This window comes from Mycetomoellerius zeteki, unplaced genomic scaffold (assembly GCF_001594055.1).
Source record: "Mycetomoellerius zeteki isolate Tzet28-1 unplaced genomic scaffold, Tzet1.0 scaffold31, whole genome shotgun sequence".
Lineage (NCBI taxonomy): Eukaryota > Metazoa > Arthropoda > Insecta > Hymenoptera > Formicidae > Mycetomoellerius > Mycetomoellerius zeteki.
This window is the reverse complement of record NW_017257294.1, coordinates 1393680-1413548: the sequence shown is the minus strand read 5'-3', so window position 1 is coordinate 1413548 and position 19869 is coordinate 1393680. Positions and strand designations below refer to the sequence as shown.

Sequence of the window (19869 nt, the reverse complement as noted above, 5' to 3'; positions counted from 1 at the left end):
AATTAGGTTTATTCTATTCACATTCCTAGAGCGTGTTGCACATGTGTGACCTCTTTCAAGAATGTGCCTAGCAATAATAAAATAATAGTAAATTAAACAATAATCAATTAGGCAAGCATTCACAGTTGCTTCTTATTTACAGTAATATAGTAATTTTAAATAATATGTTAAGATGCTAATAAGGCTCAGTGATTGATTTATGATATTTTAAGATTATATTTAAACGAAATTAAATATAAAAACAGATCGGTCATATATTGGCTTTCTATAGATCACTGGGAATAATAGAAGTAAATAAACATCTACGACCTTTGCTTACAATTTCTTAGCCGTACATTAATCTTCGTTCGACAGCAAGTGCCATAACGAAAGAAGAACGTGTATCGATTAGAGTGCTAATTAAAATCGCGCAAAGTTACTACTGAAAAAGAAATTAAAAACGATACAAAATCTTATTGTGAATTATCTGAATTGTACCGACCGACATAACGTCTATTCTAATTTTCTCGTGCCCGGATATAATGAAAAAAGTGGAGCCAGTCGAGAGTACGTTTAAAGATCAGTGTTATAATGTTGAATATCTGGAAACACCCGTCAAATCGGAGAATGACAAAAAAGAATATAGGTGAGACGAAAACGAATACTCAGCAACAAGCACAATTTTAATCGAAATTTGCGTGAGAAATATTATGAGGATAATTTTTGGTAGGGAAGTTATAATGCATTTTCTTCAAAGAGAAGGATTCAATTTTTTAAAAATAATGAACAATATATATATTATCCTCATTAACTTCATTATTGTTTATTTTGTCTTCCAAATTTAGAGCCATCAGGTTAACAAACGGTTTAGAAATTTTGTTAATATCCAATGCACATGCAGAAACATGCACTTCTCATGGTCAAGATAAGAACGTCGGAAAAAAGGTATAAGAGAATTTAATTTGCATTTTAAAACGTATTTTATATCAATTATTTTTTACTAATCTGTTATTATTAAGAATGCATAAAAACTGTAATATTAAAGATAGATTTATAAAATTATTTAAAAAATCTATCTTCTCAAAGTCTAATTGTCTTGTCAGAAGTTTTAGAGTTTGAGAAACTTAATCTCTTTTATTATCAGCAGAATAATTTCTCTATAAATCGATTTTGAAATGCTTTGCTCAATTTGAAATTTTGTTTACAAGTCATTCCAATGATTCATTGTTCATTTAACACTGCGTGTAATGCGCGGTGTGTATACGTATATTTTTTAAACAGGCAACATGTGGCTTATCTGTAGGAGTAGGAACTTTCAGCGATCCACCAGAAATTCCATGCATAGCAATTTTCTTCGATTATATGCTTTTCAGAGGAATCGATAAACATTCACAAGTACTAAAACATGATGCGTAAATGTACTATAAAAGTTCTTGGTTCGTTTATATTTAAATGTAAGTCTCATCTTATTTGCAGAAATGTAATTTTCAAACATTTATCAGAAAGTATGGTGGTTATAATAATACCGCAATGGATTACGAACATACAACATTTCACTTTGATATACAAGAAGAAGTCTTGTTTCATGCTCTCCGCCGTTTAGCTAAATTTTGCCTTAAACCATTGTGGAACATAGATACGTTTATGCACGAATCAACGGCCATAAAAAAAGGTACATAAATCATAATCGTAATATTGTTATCGCAACTTGCAACCTTGACATACCATGCTCATATAGAGTTTCAGAGGGCTTTACATTTTATGAAACATCGACTGGAGCCACTGCTTTCTTCCTTTGCGGAAACTGGTCATCCAGCTAACAAGTTTACTATGGACTATTTAATAAAATTGCAGAACAACAAAGATGTAAACATAAAGGAATTGTATGAAGTGTTGCAGAAATTCACAATGCGCCATTATAGTGCTCACAGAATGAAGCTGGTTATACGGGTAACTTTATTAAAATCGAACTTTGTTAAAACGAAAATCATATATTATTTTTAGCATATAGTTTATCTGTTTCAAAAATAAAATTAATTTACATCATGATATATCTTTTTATAGTCAGAAATACCGCTGGATAAATTGGAAAATTTTATCTTAATTTCGACGTACTTTAAAGATGTATCATCTAACTGGCTACCTTCCGATGATTTCTTTGAATTTAAAAACGGTCTTCCTTTTGCTACTTCCGCTTTCCGAAAAATGTATAAAGTTAAGGATCCTTCGAAAGATGACAGAGAAGTATGTGGCTACAATTTGAACAGATTGAAAAACGCTATATTTGTACTAACAATAAGTAAATATTATATATAAATGAATGTATAAAATAAAAATTGTTTTTTGCAGTTAGTAATAACATGGGTAATACCTTCGCTACTTCATTTATATAAAAGTAAACCACATAAATATATCTTACAAATTATTGGACATGAAGGAAAAGGCTCTTTAATTAGTTATTTACGCAAAAATATGTGGAGTTGTATAAATTCCATTGATACACTTCGATGTGAAATTAAACATTGCTCCATGTACAGTTTAATAAAGCTTATTGTAAATCTCTCCTATGAAGGACAACAACAACTGGAAAAAGTTCTAGATGCGATATTTTCTTTCATCAATTTACTAAAAACAGAAGAGCCACAGAAAAGATTGTACGATGAATTTTATAAGAGCGAACAAATGTCTTTTAGGTAAAGTAATTTTAAAAATAAATAAATAAAATGATTGAAAGAAATTAGCCGATAAAATATTTGTGAAACATTACTTATACTTGAAGATCTTTTTAGATATGTTGATGAAGATGATCTACTAGATTATGTGAAAACATTGTGTATGAATATGCATTTATATCCATCGCGCCATTATTTAACCGGGAACAAACTGTATTTCGAATATAACTCAGAGCATATACGAAAATGTTTAAGTGATTTGGTACCAGAGACTGCGAATATTATGATTTTTGACAAGGATTTTGAGAATTTCGAATTAAATAAAGTCGAACGATGGTCGAAAACGAGGTACACAGACATCGACATACCAAAGAAATGGATTGAACGCTGGAAATTCATCAAGCCATTGCCAGAATTTCATTTACCACATCCAAATTTATTCCTTCCTAAGGACTTCACTTCAATAGTAATTCCAGCGGAAGTTCCAAAATATCCTAAACAATTACACAATAATCATCAAATGGAGGTTTATTATCGCCCGGATAACAAGTTACCGAAATGTCACATAAACTTACATTTGGTTTCTCCTTTGGTACTTCAATCACCGAAGCAGTAAGTAATAACATAAAAAATGTAATAATACAACTATATAATAGTAGGGTTACTACACAGAAAAAAAATTTGCAGATTTTAAATAAATATTTACTCCAATAATATTAACGAAATATTTACTAAATATAAACATATATTTATTCGATTTAAACATAACTATTTTATTTTGAATAAATATTTATTTACTATAAATAAATATTTCGTTAGTACTATTGGAGTAGATATTTATTTAAAATCTGTAAATTTTTTTTTCAGTGTATTATACTACTAACATTGTACTACTAACATTATATAATAATTTCAAATTTGTAATATCATGATTTTTTAATATAATATATTTCATTTTTAAAACCTTAATATTAATGACATTTCAGTGCAGTTCTTATGGATATATACTGTAAAATATTGACATTTCTGTTAACGGACCAATTATATCCAGCTACAACAGCTGGGATTGATTATAAGATCATTGCCACTGAGAAAGGTTTTGCAATAAAAATATATGGATTTAGCGAAAAAATACCAGTAAGTATTTGTTCAAAGCGTGCGTTAAAGATATAAACATAAAATTTTAAGGTATATCATTATATTTATATTGCAGCTCTTGCTGAACATTATTGCACAATACATCAAAGTCTATCCAACAATTACGAAGAAATTATTTGAAACTTTCAAAAAGCACCAAATAGGAACCTATTACAACATATTAAATAAATCTTGGAATCTTGTCGAGTATTGGCAGTTTATATTATTATCAAGTATAATTGCAATCCCAGATAACACTTTATGCGAAAAAAAACCAGTGCAATCCGTTTGCTAGCAATTCCTTTACCGTCATATTGCCATAATGATATAGAAATGTTTGTTCAATTAATCTTTTTCTTGTATGTTGCTAGAAACTATTTACACATTTAATAATAAAAAATTTCGAAATTTTGCAGAAATATTCCCATTATCATACACTTTTATTACAAAGTTGCTGTATTCAGTTTGAATACTTTTTTTGCTTGCAATATTATATAGAGTGAGAACTCACCTTGTTGGCAATGTGATTGGAACATATTTAACAAGTCATCAAAATACTGACCAAATGTTATCTGGAATTATAAAACTCTTAAGTGGAAAAAACAATAATTAATGATACTTATTACTTATTGTTATATTATCATTAATTATTAAGGGTACTAAACAGGAAAAAATCAAATTTGAATTTCAAAAATTGGATTCAAATTTTATTTCGTTCAGAATTGTACCATGTTCGAAATTGTACTATCTTACTCTACACCTTGAAACTTTTTGCAGGGACATGAGATTATGGATACTGAAGTTCGTCCATCATACATACCTTGATAAGTACGCTGTGCTATATACTACCTATTTTAAAGATCTTCAATTCTTTATACATTACTTTACTGAGCATCTGTACGTTCAGTGCCTCGTACAAGGTAACATGACGGAGGATACTGTGTCCAGCACTATACGGAAATTTCTTAAAATGATTAATTATAAGCCATTGCACCTTAGTTCGTTGCCCGATATAAGAATTAATCAGATAAATCTAGGCACAACTTGTTGGATGTTAAAAAGTTTCAAAAGATTTGAAGAATTTCCACCATCTTCCATAGTGAGATGTTATTATCAAGTTGGTGCCACGTCGATTAAATTGTCGTTGGTAATCGAACTGATGGCGGTAAATATTAATTAACATCATATATATTGAATATATATGGTATTGCCGGTTGATATTTATTTGTATTGAAAATTAAATGCAATTTGAATAACATCTTTGATTATTGCGATTGATTTTATCCATACATTATATCAAATCTGCATTTATTTCAGATAGTAATGGAATTACCGTTATTCGAAAAGTTAATGCAAGAATTTGAAGAACAATTAGAAACTGCTGGGTGCTTCCTTAAAAATGACAACGGAATTTTAGGACTTTACATTGCTGTTAGTATTGCCACAACTGAATGCCTTTCAACCATACAGGCAGAACAACACATTGACGAATTTTTCAAATCGTTTAATAAGATATTGGAAGGGACCTCAGAAGAAGAATTGGATCGTATCAAGGAGAAAAGAAAACTAAGAACATCATCTGTCGATAACAATCTTGAACGAGAAGTTGAAAGAAATTGGAATGAGATCATAGAGCGTAAATACATGTTTGACAGACGCGAGCAAGAAGAGCTTGCACTAAAGGAGATAAAAATCAACGATTTGAAAGAATTTTTTGCAAAGTATATATCAAATAAAAGTAATATCAGAAAATTGAGCATACATGTGACAGAAAAAGATTCAAAGGATTTTTATGTTGAGAAAGAAGCTTGTGAGTTGATAACTTAATTTTTTAAACAATTTTTGGTCGATATCGATTTGTTTTCTGATTTTGTGACGTTGTTTGCCTTTCATTTTTTTGTTATCGAATTATTCTTAAAGTTACAGAGACAATTACAATTTTAAAAAATTTATTGTAATAGGTAGCGCAAAGGATCATGATAGAAAACAGCTCCGTATTGAGAAAGATATAATCTATAATCAATCAAGTCTACAGGTACGAGATTACAAAAAAAAACTCTACATTTATCCTGCAAGTCCAGAATACCTTTAGAACGCCCAATGAGAATGATACTACAACAATAATAATATAATAAAAATTAAACGTATAGTATACATGATCCGGACTCGCGTTTATTTAACGCCAAAATCAATCACATCTGCCGATTATACCGTGAACTGTACTGTCTTATGATACCATAACACATATTTGTGAAAATATTAATTGCGATGTATTCATAAGGATTTTTTTTACTTCTTTTTTTATTTAATAATAGTTAAATATAACATTAATTTTTGCATATCAATATTACAATGAGGCACTACAAATTAGCTTCTTATGTAATTCTTCATATTTATAATTATCTCTCTATTTCTTCCAAAGCCATATTAATGTAAAAATATTGTTAAAAATTAATAATAAAAGTGTTGAGAAGGGCTACGAACCATAAGAAGACAATATTTAAATAAAAAATATAATATAATTAATAAGAACTAAACAATAAATAATACAAACGCCGTTTCGAGCCCGATCGGGTCATTCTCAATATTAAAAATCCAAAGTGGTAAGTATATATATATTAAAAATGTAAACGGTTTAAAACTGGTAGATAAAAAGATAAAAAAATATGTACAGATTTCTAATACATGTATACTGGTCATTAGATGGCATCCTGTCGTTATCAAGATATTATGTTCAAAACAATGATATAGCGCGTGTCATTAGATGTTAATATAAAAGGCTTCTTATTTAACAAACTCATTGTGCATAAGAATATTTGTTACCGAGGTATCGCCATTATAATAGTATCAATTCAAGGTCTATAAGAATGGTGAGATAATTATTATAAAAATATGAAGATCTTAGAGCAATTAATGTCTGTTTATAAAATCGTATATGAATACTTTGACAGTATAATAGATTGTTAAAAACATTTGGTATGTGAAATTCGAAACTAATAAAAAAAAATGTCTTACATTATAATAAGGACATGATTTTTCTTTATAGCAAAATCGCTTGAACGCACTAATGATCACAAGTATATATCACAGTCATTATACAGCGATTTAATCTATGTAAAATGTTTTAAATTATAAAACACGTATTTTACGTAACAGCACAATAAAATATATTGAGGCTTTCATGATACAAACCGTTTTTATGTTTACATTAAACAAGTGTCTTTGCGTCAGTTGGAAAACGACAACTTTAACGTGCACTCGTATGCATTGAGTGAATCCAATCGAATTCGCCATTATTAACTACTTAGTGTTTGTTAGTATTGATACAATTATCGATTCGCAGCGCTATATTTCTGGCATAGATACGTCTCTCGATCCGTTTTTTCTATTATCCGAATATCGTTAGCAAAGAGTGAAATTTTTCGACAATTCTCAACTAATATTTTAGTTTTAATGGAAAAAATGGGCAGAAATTTTCAAACACAGTACTCTCCGTTTATTTCATTTTTAAACATCGTATGCTTTCTATTTCTTTCAACAATGACTGACCATTGTCAAATGCGTATGTAAACATGCATTGGAAATCTTAAACCGGAGCACGGTTTCCAATCTAGGTTGATTAGTAGTTCAATCAATTTGGGTTCAAATTACTAGGCCGTATCGCACGTGTGAAATCTCTTTTACGCGTATGGACAACAATAAGTAATTAATTAAGTTAAATTAAAACCTACCATTATAGGCGGTTCTTATTTCAAGATTATTTTAAATAATTATTTAAGATCCATCTGATACAGTTCTGCGATTGGTTTATGAGACATTTTGAAATTGTACTTAAGACAATTTTAAAAACCAAATTTCTCCATTAATACTGGCCCTATATAACAGTGTAAAGACCACAATTAAATAAGTAAACAAGTAAACATGTGCACGACCTACGACATTGTTTTTATTTCCTATACTTTTCTGCTTACAAATATATACATTTAAGATATACATTGATCTTCATTCGAGTGCTACAAAGGAAGAAGAAAATACCTTTTAGAGTATCCACTAACGCTGTGCTAAGTTTATTAAAAGTTTATAAAAGGAATCAAAAGCTCAAGATCTTTTCCTTCTCGGATAACATTCTACCGATCAACTTAGTTTTCATTCTGATTTTTTGCACATTGACGTAATGTCAGATATAGCCAAACGAAAAAAGCGAAATGGAGTTGAATATTTGGAACGGCCCGTCAAATCGGAGAACGACAAGAAAGAATATAGGTGAGACGAGAACAAATACTCAGCAATTTGATTTCGATCAAAATACATAAGAAAAACTAGGATGGTAAACTTTCAAAAACGTTAAAACGCATCTTTTATAACAAAAGGAAGAATTAGACCTTTTTCTATAAGGTCCAAATTTCCGTTAACGTTTTAATATTGTTTATTATATCTTTTAAATTTAGAGTCATCAGATTACCAAACGGTTTCACAGCGTTGCTAATATCCAATGAACATTCAAAAACGAGCGCTACCCAATATCCAAATGAAGAAGATGAAGAGGCACACTGTAGCTTATGTGTGGGGGCAGGCCGTTTCAGCAATTCATTGGAAAATCCAGGCATAGCATACTACTTTGAGAAATTATTAGATTATATGGGATCCGAAAAATATTTTCAAGTATTACCATATAGAGTAATTTAAATGTGATTTCATAAAATTCATTCATTGTTATATTGTAGTGGGTTATAAGTATCATCTTATTTGCAGGATAGTAACTCTGATATTAGTTTTGATGCATTTACGAGCAAGTGTGGTGGCTTTACTTATGCCTTAACGGATTGCGAGAATACAACGTTTTATTTTCGAATCCAAACCAAATACTTGTTATCAGCTCTTGATCATTTTGCTGCAATTTTAATTAAACCCTTAAAGAAAGATAACTTTAATCTATGGCGAGCGGACGTAGAATCAGGTATACATAATTCCTAATCATGATACTATCGGCACAATTTATAAACTCATATATATATATTCATGTGCTATTGCTTATATACTTATATTATAGTTATATGCGATTTTCATACAGAGCGACGAATTCCTTCGTCATCTTACAGGAATAGAATGGAACAATTGTTATCCTCTTTTGCGCGAACTGGTCATCCAGCTTGTAAGTTTCCTAAAGACAATTTTATAACATCACAAGATAATGTGGATGACAACAAATTGTACGAAGAACTGGTTAAATTCAAGAGACGCCATTACAGTGCTCACAGAATAAAGCTTGTTGTACAGGTAATTTCGTTTAAATTGTGACAAGAACTATTGAATATTTATCAAATAAATATATGTATTGAAGTCATAATATGTGATATGTTTTCTATAGGCAAGTTTACCATTGGATACAATGGAAAATAATGTTAGTATGTGCTTTTCTGACGTACTAAATAATGGGTTGCCCCCTGACGATTTTACCCAATTTAAAAACGATTATTTTTTTGATACTCCAGCTTTCCAACAAATGTATAAAGTTAGCTATAGCCATACTTTCAACCGGGTAGGTGAAAAAATCGAATTTCAATAAAAATACAATGCAAATAAATGCATAGAAGTACATGTAAAAATTGTCTCCTGTAGCTACAAGTAACGTGGCCAATGCCCTCGCTTTTCGATTTCTACAAAAGTAAACCGCATCAATATATCTCCTGGATTATAGAGCATAAAGGGAAAGGGTCCTTAACTAGTTATTTACGCAAAAAATGGAATTGTGAAGTAACAATGTATAATAACAGCTTCATGCCAGCTTCATGCCATTACAATTTCATGCATACCTCCATGTACACGTTACTAAATCTTACGGTAATCCTCTCCTATGAGGGATTACAACATTTGGAGGAAATCTTAAATGCAATTTTTTCCTTTATCAATTTATTAAAAGAAACAGGTCCGCAGAAAAGAATTTACGACGAGCTTCGCAAGATTAGGGAAAATAATTTTAGGTAAACAATATTAAATTTTAGGTAGATTAATTTTAGAAATATCTAGATGTATGAAGAACGATTGAGAAAGAAAATATAAATATGAAAACTTATACTTGGAAAACATTTTAGATTTTCCGAAGAAGATGTTGCAGAGTTCAATGTAATAGATTTGTCTAGAAGTATGCATTTCTATCCGTCGCGCGATTATATAACTGGAAATAAGCTTCATTTCGAGTACAATGCAAAAGATATACAACAATGTTTGAATTATTTGACTCCAGAAGCCGCGAATATTATGATTTTTACCAATAAGGATTTTGAATTAAATGAAGTAAAAGAATGGTCGAAAACGAAGTATACAGACGTCGAAAAATCAATTGTACCGCAGGAATGGGTCGAACATTGGAAATCCATTGAGGCACCGCTAGATATTCATTTACCATTACCAAACACATTCCTTCCCAGCGACTACTCTTTAATGTCAGTACCGGCAGCTGTTCCAAAATATCCTAAACAATTGATCAGTGATAGTACAGCGGAGATTTGGTATCACCCATATTCCAAGATTCGTTTGCCAAAATGCTATATGTATTTCCATTTAATTTCCTCTCTGGGGCTTTTGTCGCCAAAGAAGTAAGTGGCATAGAAAGCGTGTCATCGTAATAGTGCTACTATTGTACTACTACAACAATATACTACTATTTCGATACTATAACAATACACTAATTTTTAGCTTGTAATTACTATTGTGATTTTTATATAATTATTTATATTTCATTTTTAAAAATATTAATATGAATGACATTTCAGTGCAGCTCTTATGGATATGTACTGTGATGTATTATCATTTCTGTTGATCGAAAAATTATATCCAGCCACAGCAGCTGGAATTAATTATGAGATCAGTGTCACTGAAAAGGGTATTACATTAAAAATATACGGATTTAACGACAAAATGCCAGTAAGTATATGTTTAAAGTAGTGAAGTTAAATATATAATTTCAAGATGCATTATTGTATATGCTTACATTACAGTTCTTGTTGAAAACTATTGAGGAATACATGGTAGCCTATCCAATGCTTGTTACGAGAGATTTATTTGAAATCGTCAGAGTGCGACGGCTGGAGAAATATTACGACGAATTTACAAATTCTGCGAAACTTGTCAGGTATTGGCTATTTGTTATCGGCATAATTGCATCTATAAAATAATATAATAGAAGAAAGTCACCGATAGTGACACAGGTCTCCTAGAAAGACCACTCTTCCTAATTTCTCGGAAATTGTTTGTATTCAACATTAAATAAAAAGGAAAGAAAGTAACAAATGTGAAAGTAAAATTTTTACCATCTTCTTTCTTAAATTGCGTTTCTTTCTTAAATTTTAATAATAGTAGTTATGCTAAATTTATAATATTACATCGTTTTACATGTTTGTGATTTCCTAAATAAATTTTATTTGAATTTTCTTCTGTCATATTTTTTTCCAAGGCACGCTGAAAGACATTGCGTATTTAATAAGGAGACTTTTACAAAAAGAAAACTGAGTGCTTTACATATTGACGTCTTACAGAAAAGCATAAAATATGCTCATACATCAACAAAAAAATTAATTTGTATCAAAGTAAAAAGGTTTACCTATCTCTACTTGAAACATATAAAAAATCCTTACATAATTAAAAAATTAATTATTAAGAATAAATAAATATTAAATATAACAATATCGTAAAATGTATTACAACAGATTACATTTGGGTCAATTTATCAATAGCGTTTATACTTTTTTGCAGCGAAGTAAGATTATCGATACTGAAGGTCATCCATTATACGCACGTTGATATGCATGCTGCTCTTCGTGAAATTAATTTTGGAGAATTTACAGACTTTGTGAAATCATTTACTCAACATTTATATATTCAGTGTCTCATACAAAGCAACATAACGGAACTTGATGTAATCAAGAATGTAGGGCAATTTCTTAAAAATATTAAATGCCGTCCCTTGATCAATAATGCGTTCCAACAAATGAGAGTGACTCGGATACCCTTGGGCCTAAACTATTGCAAGTTAAAAATTATCGACAAATCTAATTCATCTAATTCGAAATCGGTAGTGACAAATTATTATCAAGCTGATGTCACATCGTTTGAATTATCGATGTTGATCGAACTGATGATCGTTAGTAATATATAACATTGTTTGGAATGTTTTTAATATACTTAATCACTGATTTACGTTTATTTTTAAAAAAGAAAAAGATATACGCGAATAACTTTGATTATCTTCATGGATTTTATCCATTTTGCAGTTTATAATGCAAGATTCGTTATTTTTTGAGCCTGACGGAGAGTTTGAACACATTTTGTACGACAATGGAAATGTCAATGGGATTTTAGGATATTACATTACCGTTTGTACTCGGACAGATAAATACTCAACCGAGTACATAGATCAAAGTATAGAAAAATGTCTCACATCGTTTAAGGAGATTTTGGAGAAATTATCGGAAGAAGACTTTGATAATTATAAGGAAAGCATAAAGAAAGCATGGCATACATGCGATGTTAAACACGAAGTTGACAGAAACTGGAACGAAATCACGAAGTTCGAATACATGTTTGATAGATTCGAGAAGAAAAAGCTCGCACTAGAAGACCTAAAAGTCGATGAGTTAAGAAAATGGTTTGATGAGCACACACTAAACGGATACAGTTTTAGAAAATTGAGTATACATATGGCAGGTACTGCTCCGAAGAAAGAAGAAGTCAACGAAGCAAATTGTGAGTAGATAATTTTTTTCATGTCTTGATAGAATTTTATCGATTTCTATTTATTATCTTATTTTGTGACATTATATTTCCCTTCGTTTTTTTGTTTTCGTATTATGTTTAAAATTGTTAAGACAATTTGAATTTCAATGATTGGTTATAGATAACGCAAAGGATAACGAGAAAATACAACACTTTGCTTTGAATTACGTGATCAACGATGAGCAGTATTGGAACATAGAAGATTACAAGAAAAAACTTTACATCTATCCAATGAACGAGGGATCCTCTCAAAGCGCTAAATAACCTATACAGCACAGAAAGATTGCAGAAATGTTGCAGCAATATTTTTTTGCATTGTAAAATGTTGCTATAATGTTGCTACAACATTGCAGCTACGATATAATGTCCACCATTAGAAATATTGCGATGCAATATTGCAGCAATATTACAATATAATACATTGAACAATACTTCGTAGTGGTGTAGTAATTGATATCTTTTATTTATACGAACAATTTGTGGAACATATATACAAACGCTAAACATTGCAAAAATACTTACATAAATAAATAAATAAATAAATTTGCAATGCGTCATTGTAATAATGAATGTTATGTTCTACCACGTACTAAACAGAATATATATATTATATTACAAAAAATACGTACTATATGTATTATTAGTACTGTATTATTAATAACGCAATTACGAATTTATATTATTTCTTCATTTTTTGGCATTTGTATATAATCCCACAGATTATTCATGACATAAATAACGTACGTTTAGTTTTTAGAGTGCCTTATAATCATATTGAAAATTTTAATGTTAAAACTTACAGCGAATGGATGCATTCATCAGTACTACAACTGCACACTGAGCGCTCAGTGAGCTTTTACATCTGATTGGCATATTCAGTTAGAACTAAAAATATGGACCAAACAGATATAAGAGCTCATTAAGCGCTCAGTGAGCGGTCGTGGTATTAGGTGCATCTAAAAGCACGACCGCTCATTGAGCGCTCAGCGAGCTCTTGTACCTGTTTGGTCTATATTTTTAGATCTAATGGAATATGTCAATCAGATGTAAGAGCTCACTGAGCGCTTAGTGAGCAGTCATGCTTCTGGATACATTCACTGAATGCACCCAAATTTGATAATTCGATTTGTATTTTAGTTTAAAAAGTGTTTTTAATTATAGAAATACTTATTATGAATCATTTTTTAAAATAATTAATTTTTATTTTTAAACTAATCTTACACGCAGTGTAAAAGGACATTTTAGAACAAGTAACTAATACGTAGTAATTATAAACGTATATATTTCTAAATTTTACAAAATACCATTATATACGTAACGTACGTAATTGCATCATACTAAAAAAAATATATATAAATAAAATTTATTGAATCCTATTTCAAATGTACCATTATATATATTAATGCTACATCATATAATATTATAATGCGAATTTAATATTATAATAATAAAATTGGTAATATAACTATGGAATTGACAATTTTACATGTAACACAAGCCTTGTATTGCATTTAAAATCACTGCGTGTTTGTACAGAAAAAATTGATTGATACTTAATAAAATTTGACAGTTATAAAATGTATATGCGTACACAAGTATTCAAGCATAGAATCAGTAGTTTATTTGCAGAATTTTTTTTAATATTGCTGCAACATTATTAAAATGATGTTGCATATCTATATTTTAACAATGTTTCTGAAACATTGCATTGCAATGTTGCAACGTTGTAGCAATTGCTGCAAACATTGGTGCTGTATGGGAAGTAGTACTTCCATAATAATCTAATGGAAATAAAACGCTAATTGTTGAACGGCCTTGATTTGTGCGTTTTCTCTAGTGTTGAGACACGACCGTTCACTGATCATGAATTGTAACCGTCTTATAATAATAATTCTTTTATTTCTTACATGCGTAATTTAGTACCAAAATCCTTACGTAATAATGACAATTCATTGAGGTTCTTTAATTAGCTTTTCATTCCAATCCTTCATATTTATTGTCGCTATTTTTTTTCTTTTTATAAATCATACCTATTATTATAATATCATTAGGAACACTTTACATATTGTAACATGGAATATTTAAATAAAAAAAACTGAGAAAGAACATTCGACGCCTGAAGGTGCAATTTCACGCAGCGGAAGGCTGGCTTTTATCCCCGCTCCATCAAAATCAAAGCAGCGTTCAAAGGTTGTTCGCTCTTCTCCTGCTTCATTTTCATGGAGCGTATCTTCGCTGGCTTTAAGTTAACGAATACACTTACTTATTTTCGCTAGCTTTTAATACATTTTAATTAAAATGGATTACAAAAATGGATTACAAAAATGAGAATACATCGAGTGTGTAAAAGAATATACCCGTATAGTAGCAGCTATAGCTGCAGCAAAGATTCGGAGGCGACGCATAGCCGTTGCAATTGCTAATATACAATTATTAAAAAAGAAAAAGTACTGGATAACACCTATTTCTAAAAATCGCAGCAAACATGGCTTTTACTTTGATTCGCTCCGAAAATTAATCTTGAAAAACATACGATTCCATGAACATGACATGACATATCATGTATTTCAGCGATGTTTGCTACAGTTGAACAATATCGAACTTTGAGCGTAACTTTGCTATATAATTTATTTCTTTCTATTGTAATTTGTAATATTATGATTTTTTAATATAAGTTATCTTTTTTAAAAACTTATAATAATATTAATGACAATACAGTGCAGTTCCAATGCATATATACTGCGAAATATTTCTATTGTTAACGGATCGATTATATCCAGCTACAACAGCTGGGAATGATTATAAGATCATTGTCACTGGGAAAGATTTTGCAATAAAAATATATGGGTTTATAGCGAAAAAATATCAGTAAGTATTTGTTCAAAGCGTGCGTTAGAGTTATAAACATAAAATTTTAAGATATATCGATACATTTATATGGCAATTCTTGCACAACAAACAGCACAATAAAATATATTAAGGACTTCACGGTACAATCCGTTTTTATATTTACATTAAACACGTGTCTTTACGTCAGTTGGAAAACGACAACTTTAACGTGCACTAGTACGCATTGAGTGCATCCAACCAAATTCGTCATTATTGACCACTTAGTGTTCGTTAGTAATGATATAATTATCGATTCACAGCGATATTTCTGGCAAAGATACGTCTCTCGATCCGTTTTTTCTATTGTCCGAATATCGTTCGCACCAAAATTCGCAAAGAGTTTGGGTGAATTTTTCAACAAATCGCAGCTAATATTTTAGTTTTAATGGAAAAAGTGGCCAGAAATTTTCAAACACGGTACTCTCTGTTTATTTCATTTTTAAACATCGTATGCTTTCTATTTCTTTTAATAATGACTGACCATTGTCAGACGCGTGTCTAGACATGCATTGGTATCCTAAACCGAAGCACGGTTTTTAATCTAGGTCGATTAGTAGTTCAAAAGAATTGGATTCAAATCACTAGCGCGAATCTCACGTGTGAAATCTATTTCACGCATATGGACAACAATATGTAATTAATTAAGTTAAACTAAAACCAACCATTTTAGGCAGTTCTTATGTCAATGTCATTTTAAATAATTATTTAAGATGTAGCTGATACAGTTCTGCGATTAGTTTATGAGACATTTTGAAATTGTACTTAAGACAATTTTAAAAACCAAATTTCTCCATTAATACTCGCCCTATATAACAGTGTAAATACCACAATTAAATAAGTTAACGTATGTACGACCTATGACATTGCTTTTATTTCCTATACTTTTTCTGCTTACAAATATATACATATATATATAAGGTATACATTGATCTTCATTCGAGTGCTACAAAGGAAGAAGAAAGTATCTTTTAGAGTACCGACTAACACTGTGCTAAATTTATTAAAAGTTTATAAAAGGAATCAAAAGCTCAAGATCTTTTTCTTCTCGGATAACACTCTACTGATCAACTTAGTTTTCATTCTGATTTTTTGCACATTGACGTAATGTCATATAGAGCTAAACGAAAAAAGGGAAATGGAGTTGAATATTTGGAACGGCCCGTCAAATCGGAGAACGACAAGAAAAAATATAGGTGAGGCGAGAATAAATACTCAGCAATTTGATTTCGATTAAAATACATAAGAAATACTAGGATGGGAAACTATCAAAAACGTTACATTGCATTGTTTTATAACAAATGGCAGAAATATATTTTTTTTTATAAGATCAAAATTTCCGTTAAAATTTTATTATTGTTTATTATTTCTTTTAAATTTAGAGTCATCAGATTACCGAACGGTTTCACAGCGTTGCTAATATCCGATGAACATTCAAAAGTTACCCAATATCCAAATGAAGAAGATGAAAAAATGGTACAAACAGGACAGTCTATAGTTTATTTTCAGATTTATCTTTACCAACCCTAAGTTTTCCTTTTACTTTATCCGTCACAAAGATTCATTAGAATTACAAGAGTGAAGTTAAACCTACAGAATCATGAAAAGTATCTTTCTCTTCAAAATCTAAGAGTAATTATCATATTTACGAGGAATTTAGAAGTGCTTAAAGTTTGGTTTCCTAAACTGTACGTAGAAGAGTTTCTATAAATTCATTTCAAAATATATAATTCAATTTGAAGTTGATTACGGATCATTCCATTTATTTCTACTGATGTACTCATTCCTCAATTTTAGCCAGTATATAATGCGCAATATTTTTATACAGGCACACTGTAGCTTATGTGTGGGGGTAGGCTGTTTCAGCAATTCATTGGAAAATCCAGGCATAGCATGCTACTTTGAGAAATTATTAGATTATATGGGATCCGAAAAATATTTCCAAGTATTATCATATAGCGTATTTAAATGTGATTTCATAAAATTCATTTATTGTTACATTATAATGTGTATAAGTATCACCTTACTTGCAGGATAGTAAATCTAATATTAGTTTTGATGCATTTACGAGTAAGTGTGGTGGCTTCACTTATTCCATAACGGAATGCGAGAATACAACGTTTTATTTTCGAATCCAAAGCAAATACTTGTTATCAGCTCTTGATCATTTTGCTGCAATGTTAATTAAACCCTTAAAAAAAGATAACTTTAATCTATGGCGAGCGGACGTAGAAGCAGGTATACATAATTCATAATCGAGATACTATCGGCACAATTTATAAACTCACATTGTGGTATATTCATAAACTATTGCTAATATACTTATATTATGCTTATATACGATTTTTATATAGAGCGACGAGATGATTCATACTCTTACAGGAATAAAATGGAACAATTGTTCTCTTCTTTTGCGCGAACTGGTCATCCAGCTTGTAAGTTTCCTAAAGACTGTTATATAACATCGTACGATAATGTAGATGACAACAAATTGTACGAAGAACTGGTTAAGTTCAAGACACGCCATTACAGTGCTCACAGAATAAAGCTTGTTGTACAGGTAATTTCGTTTAAATTATGACAAGAACTATTGAATATTTATCAAATATATGTATTGAAGTCATAGTATGTGATATGTTTTCTATAGGCAAGTTTACCATTGGATACAATGGAAAATAATGTTACTATGTGCTTTTCTGACGTACCAAATAATGGGTTGCCCCCTGACGAATTTACCGAATTTAAAAACGGTGATTTTTTTAATACTCCAGCTTTCCGAAAAATGTATAAAGTTAGCAATATACATATTTTCAACCGAGTATGTGAACAAAACTGAATTTTAATAAAAATACTATGTAAATAAATGCATAGAAGTACATGTAATAATTGTCTCTTGTAGCTAGAAGTAACGTGGCCAATGCCCTCGCTTTTTGATTTCTACAAAAGTAAACCGCATCAATATATCTCCTGGATTATTGAGCATAAAGGGGAAGGGTCCTTAACTAGTTATCTACGCAAAAAATGGAATTGTGAAGTAACATTGTACAATGACAGCTCCATGCCAGCTTCATGTTATAACAATTTCATGCATACCTCCATGTATACATTACTAAATCTTACGGTAATCCTCTCCTATGAGGGATTACAACATTTGGAGGAAATCTTAAATGCAGTCTTTTCCTTTATCAATTTATTAAAAGAAAAGGGTCCGCAGAAAGGAATTTACGATGAGCTTCGCAAGATTAGGGAAAATAATTTTAGGTAAACAATATTAAATTTTAGATAGATTAATTTTAGATATATCTAGATGTATGAAGAACGATTGAGAAGAAAGAAAATATATATATGAATAATTATACTTGGAAAACATTTTAGATTTTCCGATGAAGGTGACGCAGAGCTCGATGTAATAGATTTGTCTAGAAGTATGCATTTATATCAGTCGCGCGATTATATAACTGGAAATAAGCTTTATTTCGAGTACAATGCAAAAGATATACAAAAATGTTTGAATTATTTGACTCCAGAGGCCGCGAATATTATGATTTTTCACAATAAGGATTTTGAATTAAATAAAGTAAAAAAATGGTCGAAAACGAAGTATAGAGACGTCGAAATATCAATGGTACCGAAGGAATGGATCGAACATTGGAAATCCATTGAGCCACCGCTAGATATTCATTTACCATTACCAAACATATTCCTTCCCAGCGACTACTCTTTAATATCAATACCGGCAGCTGTTCCACAATATCCTAAACAATTGATCAGTGATAGTACAGCGGAGATTTGGTATCATCCGTATTCCAAAATTCGTTTGCCAAAATGCTACGTGTATTTCCATTTAATTTCCTCTCTGGGGCTTCAGTCGCCAAAGAAGTAAGTGGCATAGGAAGCGTATCATCCTAACAGTGCCACTATTGTATTGCTATACTACGATAACTATACACTACTATTTCAATACTATAACAATACATTAATTTTTAGCTTGTATAATTACTATTGTGATTTTTATAATTATTTATATTTCATTTTTAAAAATATTAATATGAATGACATTTCAGTGCAGCTCTTATGGATATGTACTGCGATGTATTATCATTTCTATTGATTGAAAAATTATATCCAGCCACAGTAGCTGGAATTGATTTTGAGATCAGTGTCACTGAAAAGGGTATTACATTAAAAATATACGGATTTAACGACAAAATGCCAGTAAGTATATGTTTAATGTGGTTAAGTTCTAATACAAATTTAAGATGCATTATTGTACATGCTTACATTACAGTGCTTGTTGAAAACTATCGAGGAATACATGGTAGCTTATCCCATGCTTGTTACGAGAGATTTATTTGAAATCGTCAGAGTGCGACGGCTGGAGAAGTATTACGACAAATTTATAAATTCTGCGAAACTTGTCAGG

The 19869-nt window shown here is 30.4% G+C and overlaps 3 protein-coding genes across 3 annotated transcripts in view; all 3 read left to right on the top strand.

Annotated features, from left to right (window-relative positions):
• The first annotated feature begins 521 nt into the window (after positions 1-521).
• LOC108724570 (nardilysin-like) lies at positions 522-5880 on the top strand. Its single transcript, XM_018451004.1, has 13 exons — positions 522-625; positions 825-924; positions 1261-1374; positions 1456-1651; positions 1718-1929; positions 2044-2278; positions 2552-2672; positions 2769-3263; positions 3638-3788; positions 3865-3995; positions 4566-4953; positions 5106-5598; positions 5750-5880. Exons 1-13 carry the CDS (start codon positions 522-524, stop codon positions 5878-5880), a joined length of 2871 nt encoding a protein of 956 aa, XP_018306506.1.
• A 2082-nt stretch (positions 5881-7962) lies between these two features.
• On the top strand, positions 7963-12824 carry LOC108724568 (nardilysin-like). The gene is made up of 12 exons (XM_018451003.1): positions 7963-8051; positions 8237-8450; positions 8541-8745; positions 8860-9065; positions 9157-9327; positions 9408-9769; positions 9881-10384; positions 10562-10712; positions 10787-10920; positions 11541-11928; positions 12059-12530; positions 12682-12824. The coding sequence occupies exons 1-12, from the start codon at positions 7963-7965 to the stop codon at positions 12822-12824; spliced, it is 3039 nt and encodes a 1012-aa protein (XP_018306505.1).
• Positions 12825-16553: 3729 nt separating this feature from the next.
• Positions 16554-19869, top strand: part of LOC108724567 (nardilysin-like) — a 5538-nt gene continuing 2222 nt past the window's right edge. The window contains exons 1-10 of the mRNA XM_018451002.1: positions 16554-16642; positions 16829-16922; positions 17275-17391; positions 17480-17684; positions 17801-18006; positions 18094-18264; positions 18346-18707; positions 18822-19325; positions 19511-19661; positions 19735-19869. Of these exons, the coding sequence (XP_018306504.1) occupies positions 16554-16642; positions 16829-16922; positions 17275-17391; positions 17480-17684; positions 17801-18006; positions 18094-18264; positions 18346-18707; positions 18822-19325; positions 19511-19661; positions 19735-19869 (2034 nt within the window). The remainder of the gene's footprint in view (positions 16643-16828; positions 16923-17274; positions 17392-17479; positions 17685-17800; positions 18007-18093; positions 18265-18345; positions 18708-18821; positions 19326-19510; positions 19662-19734) is intronic.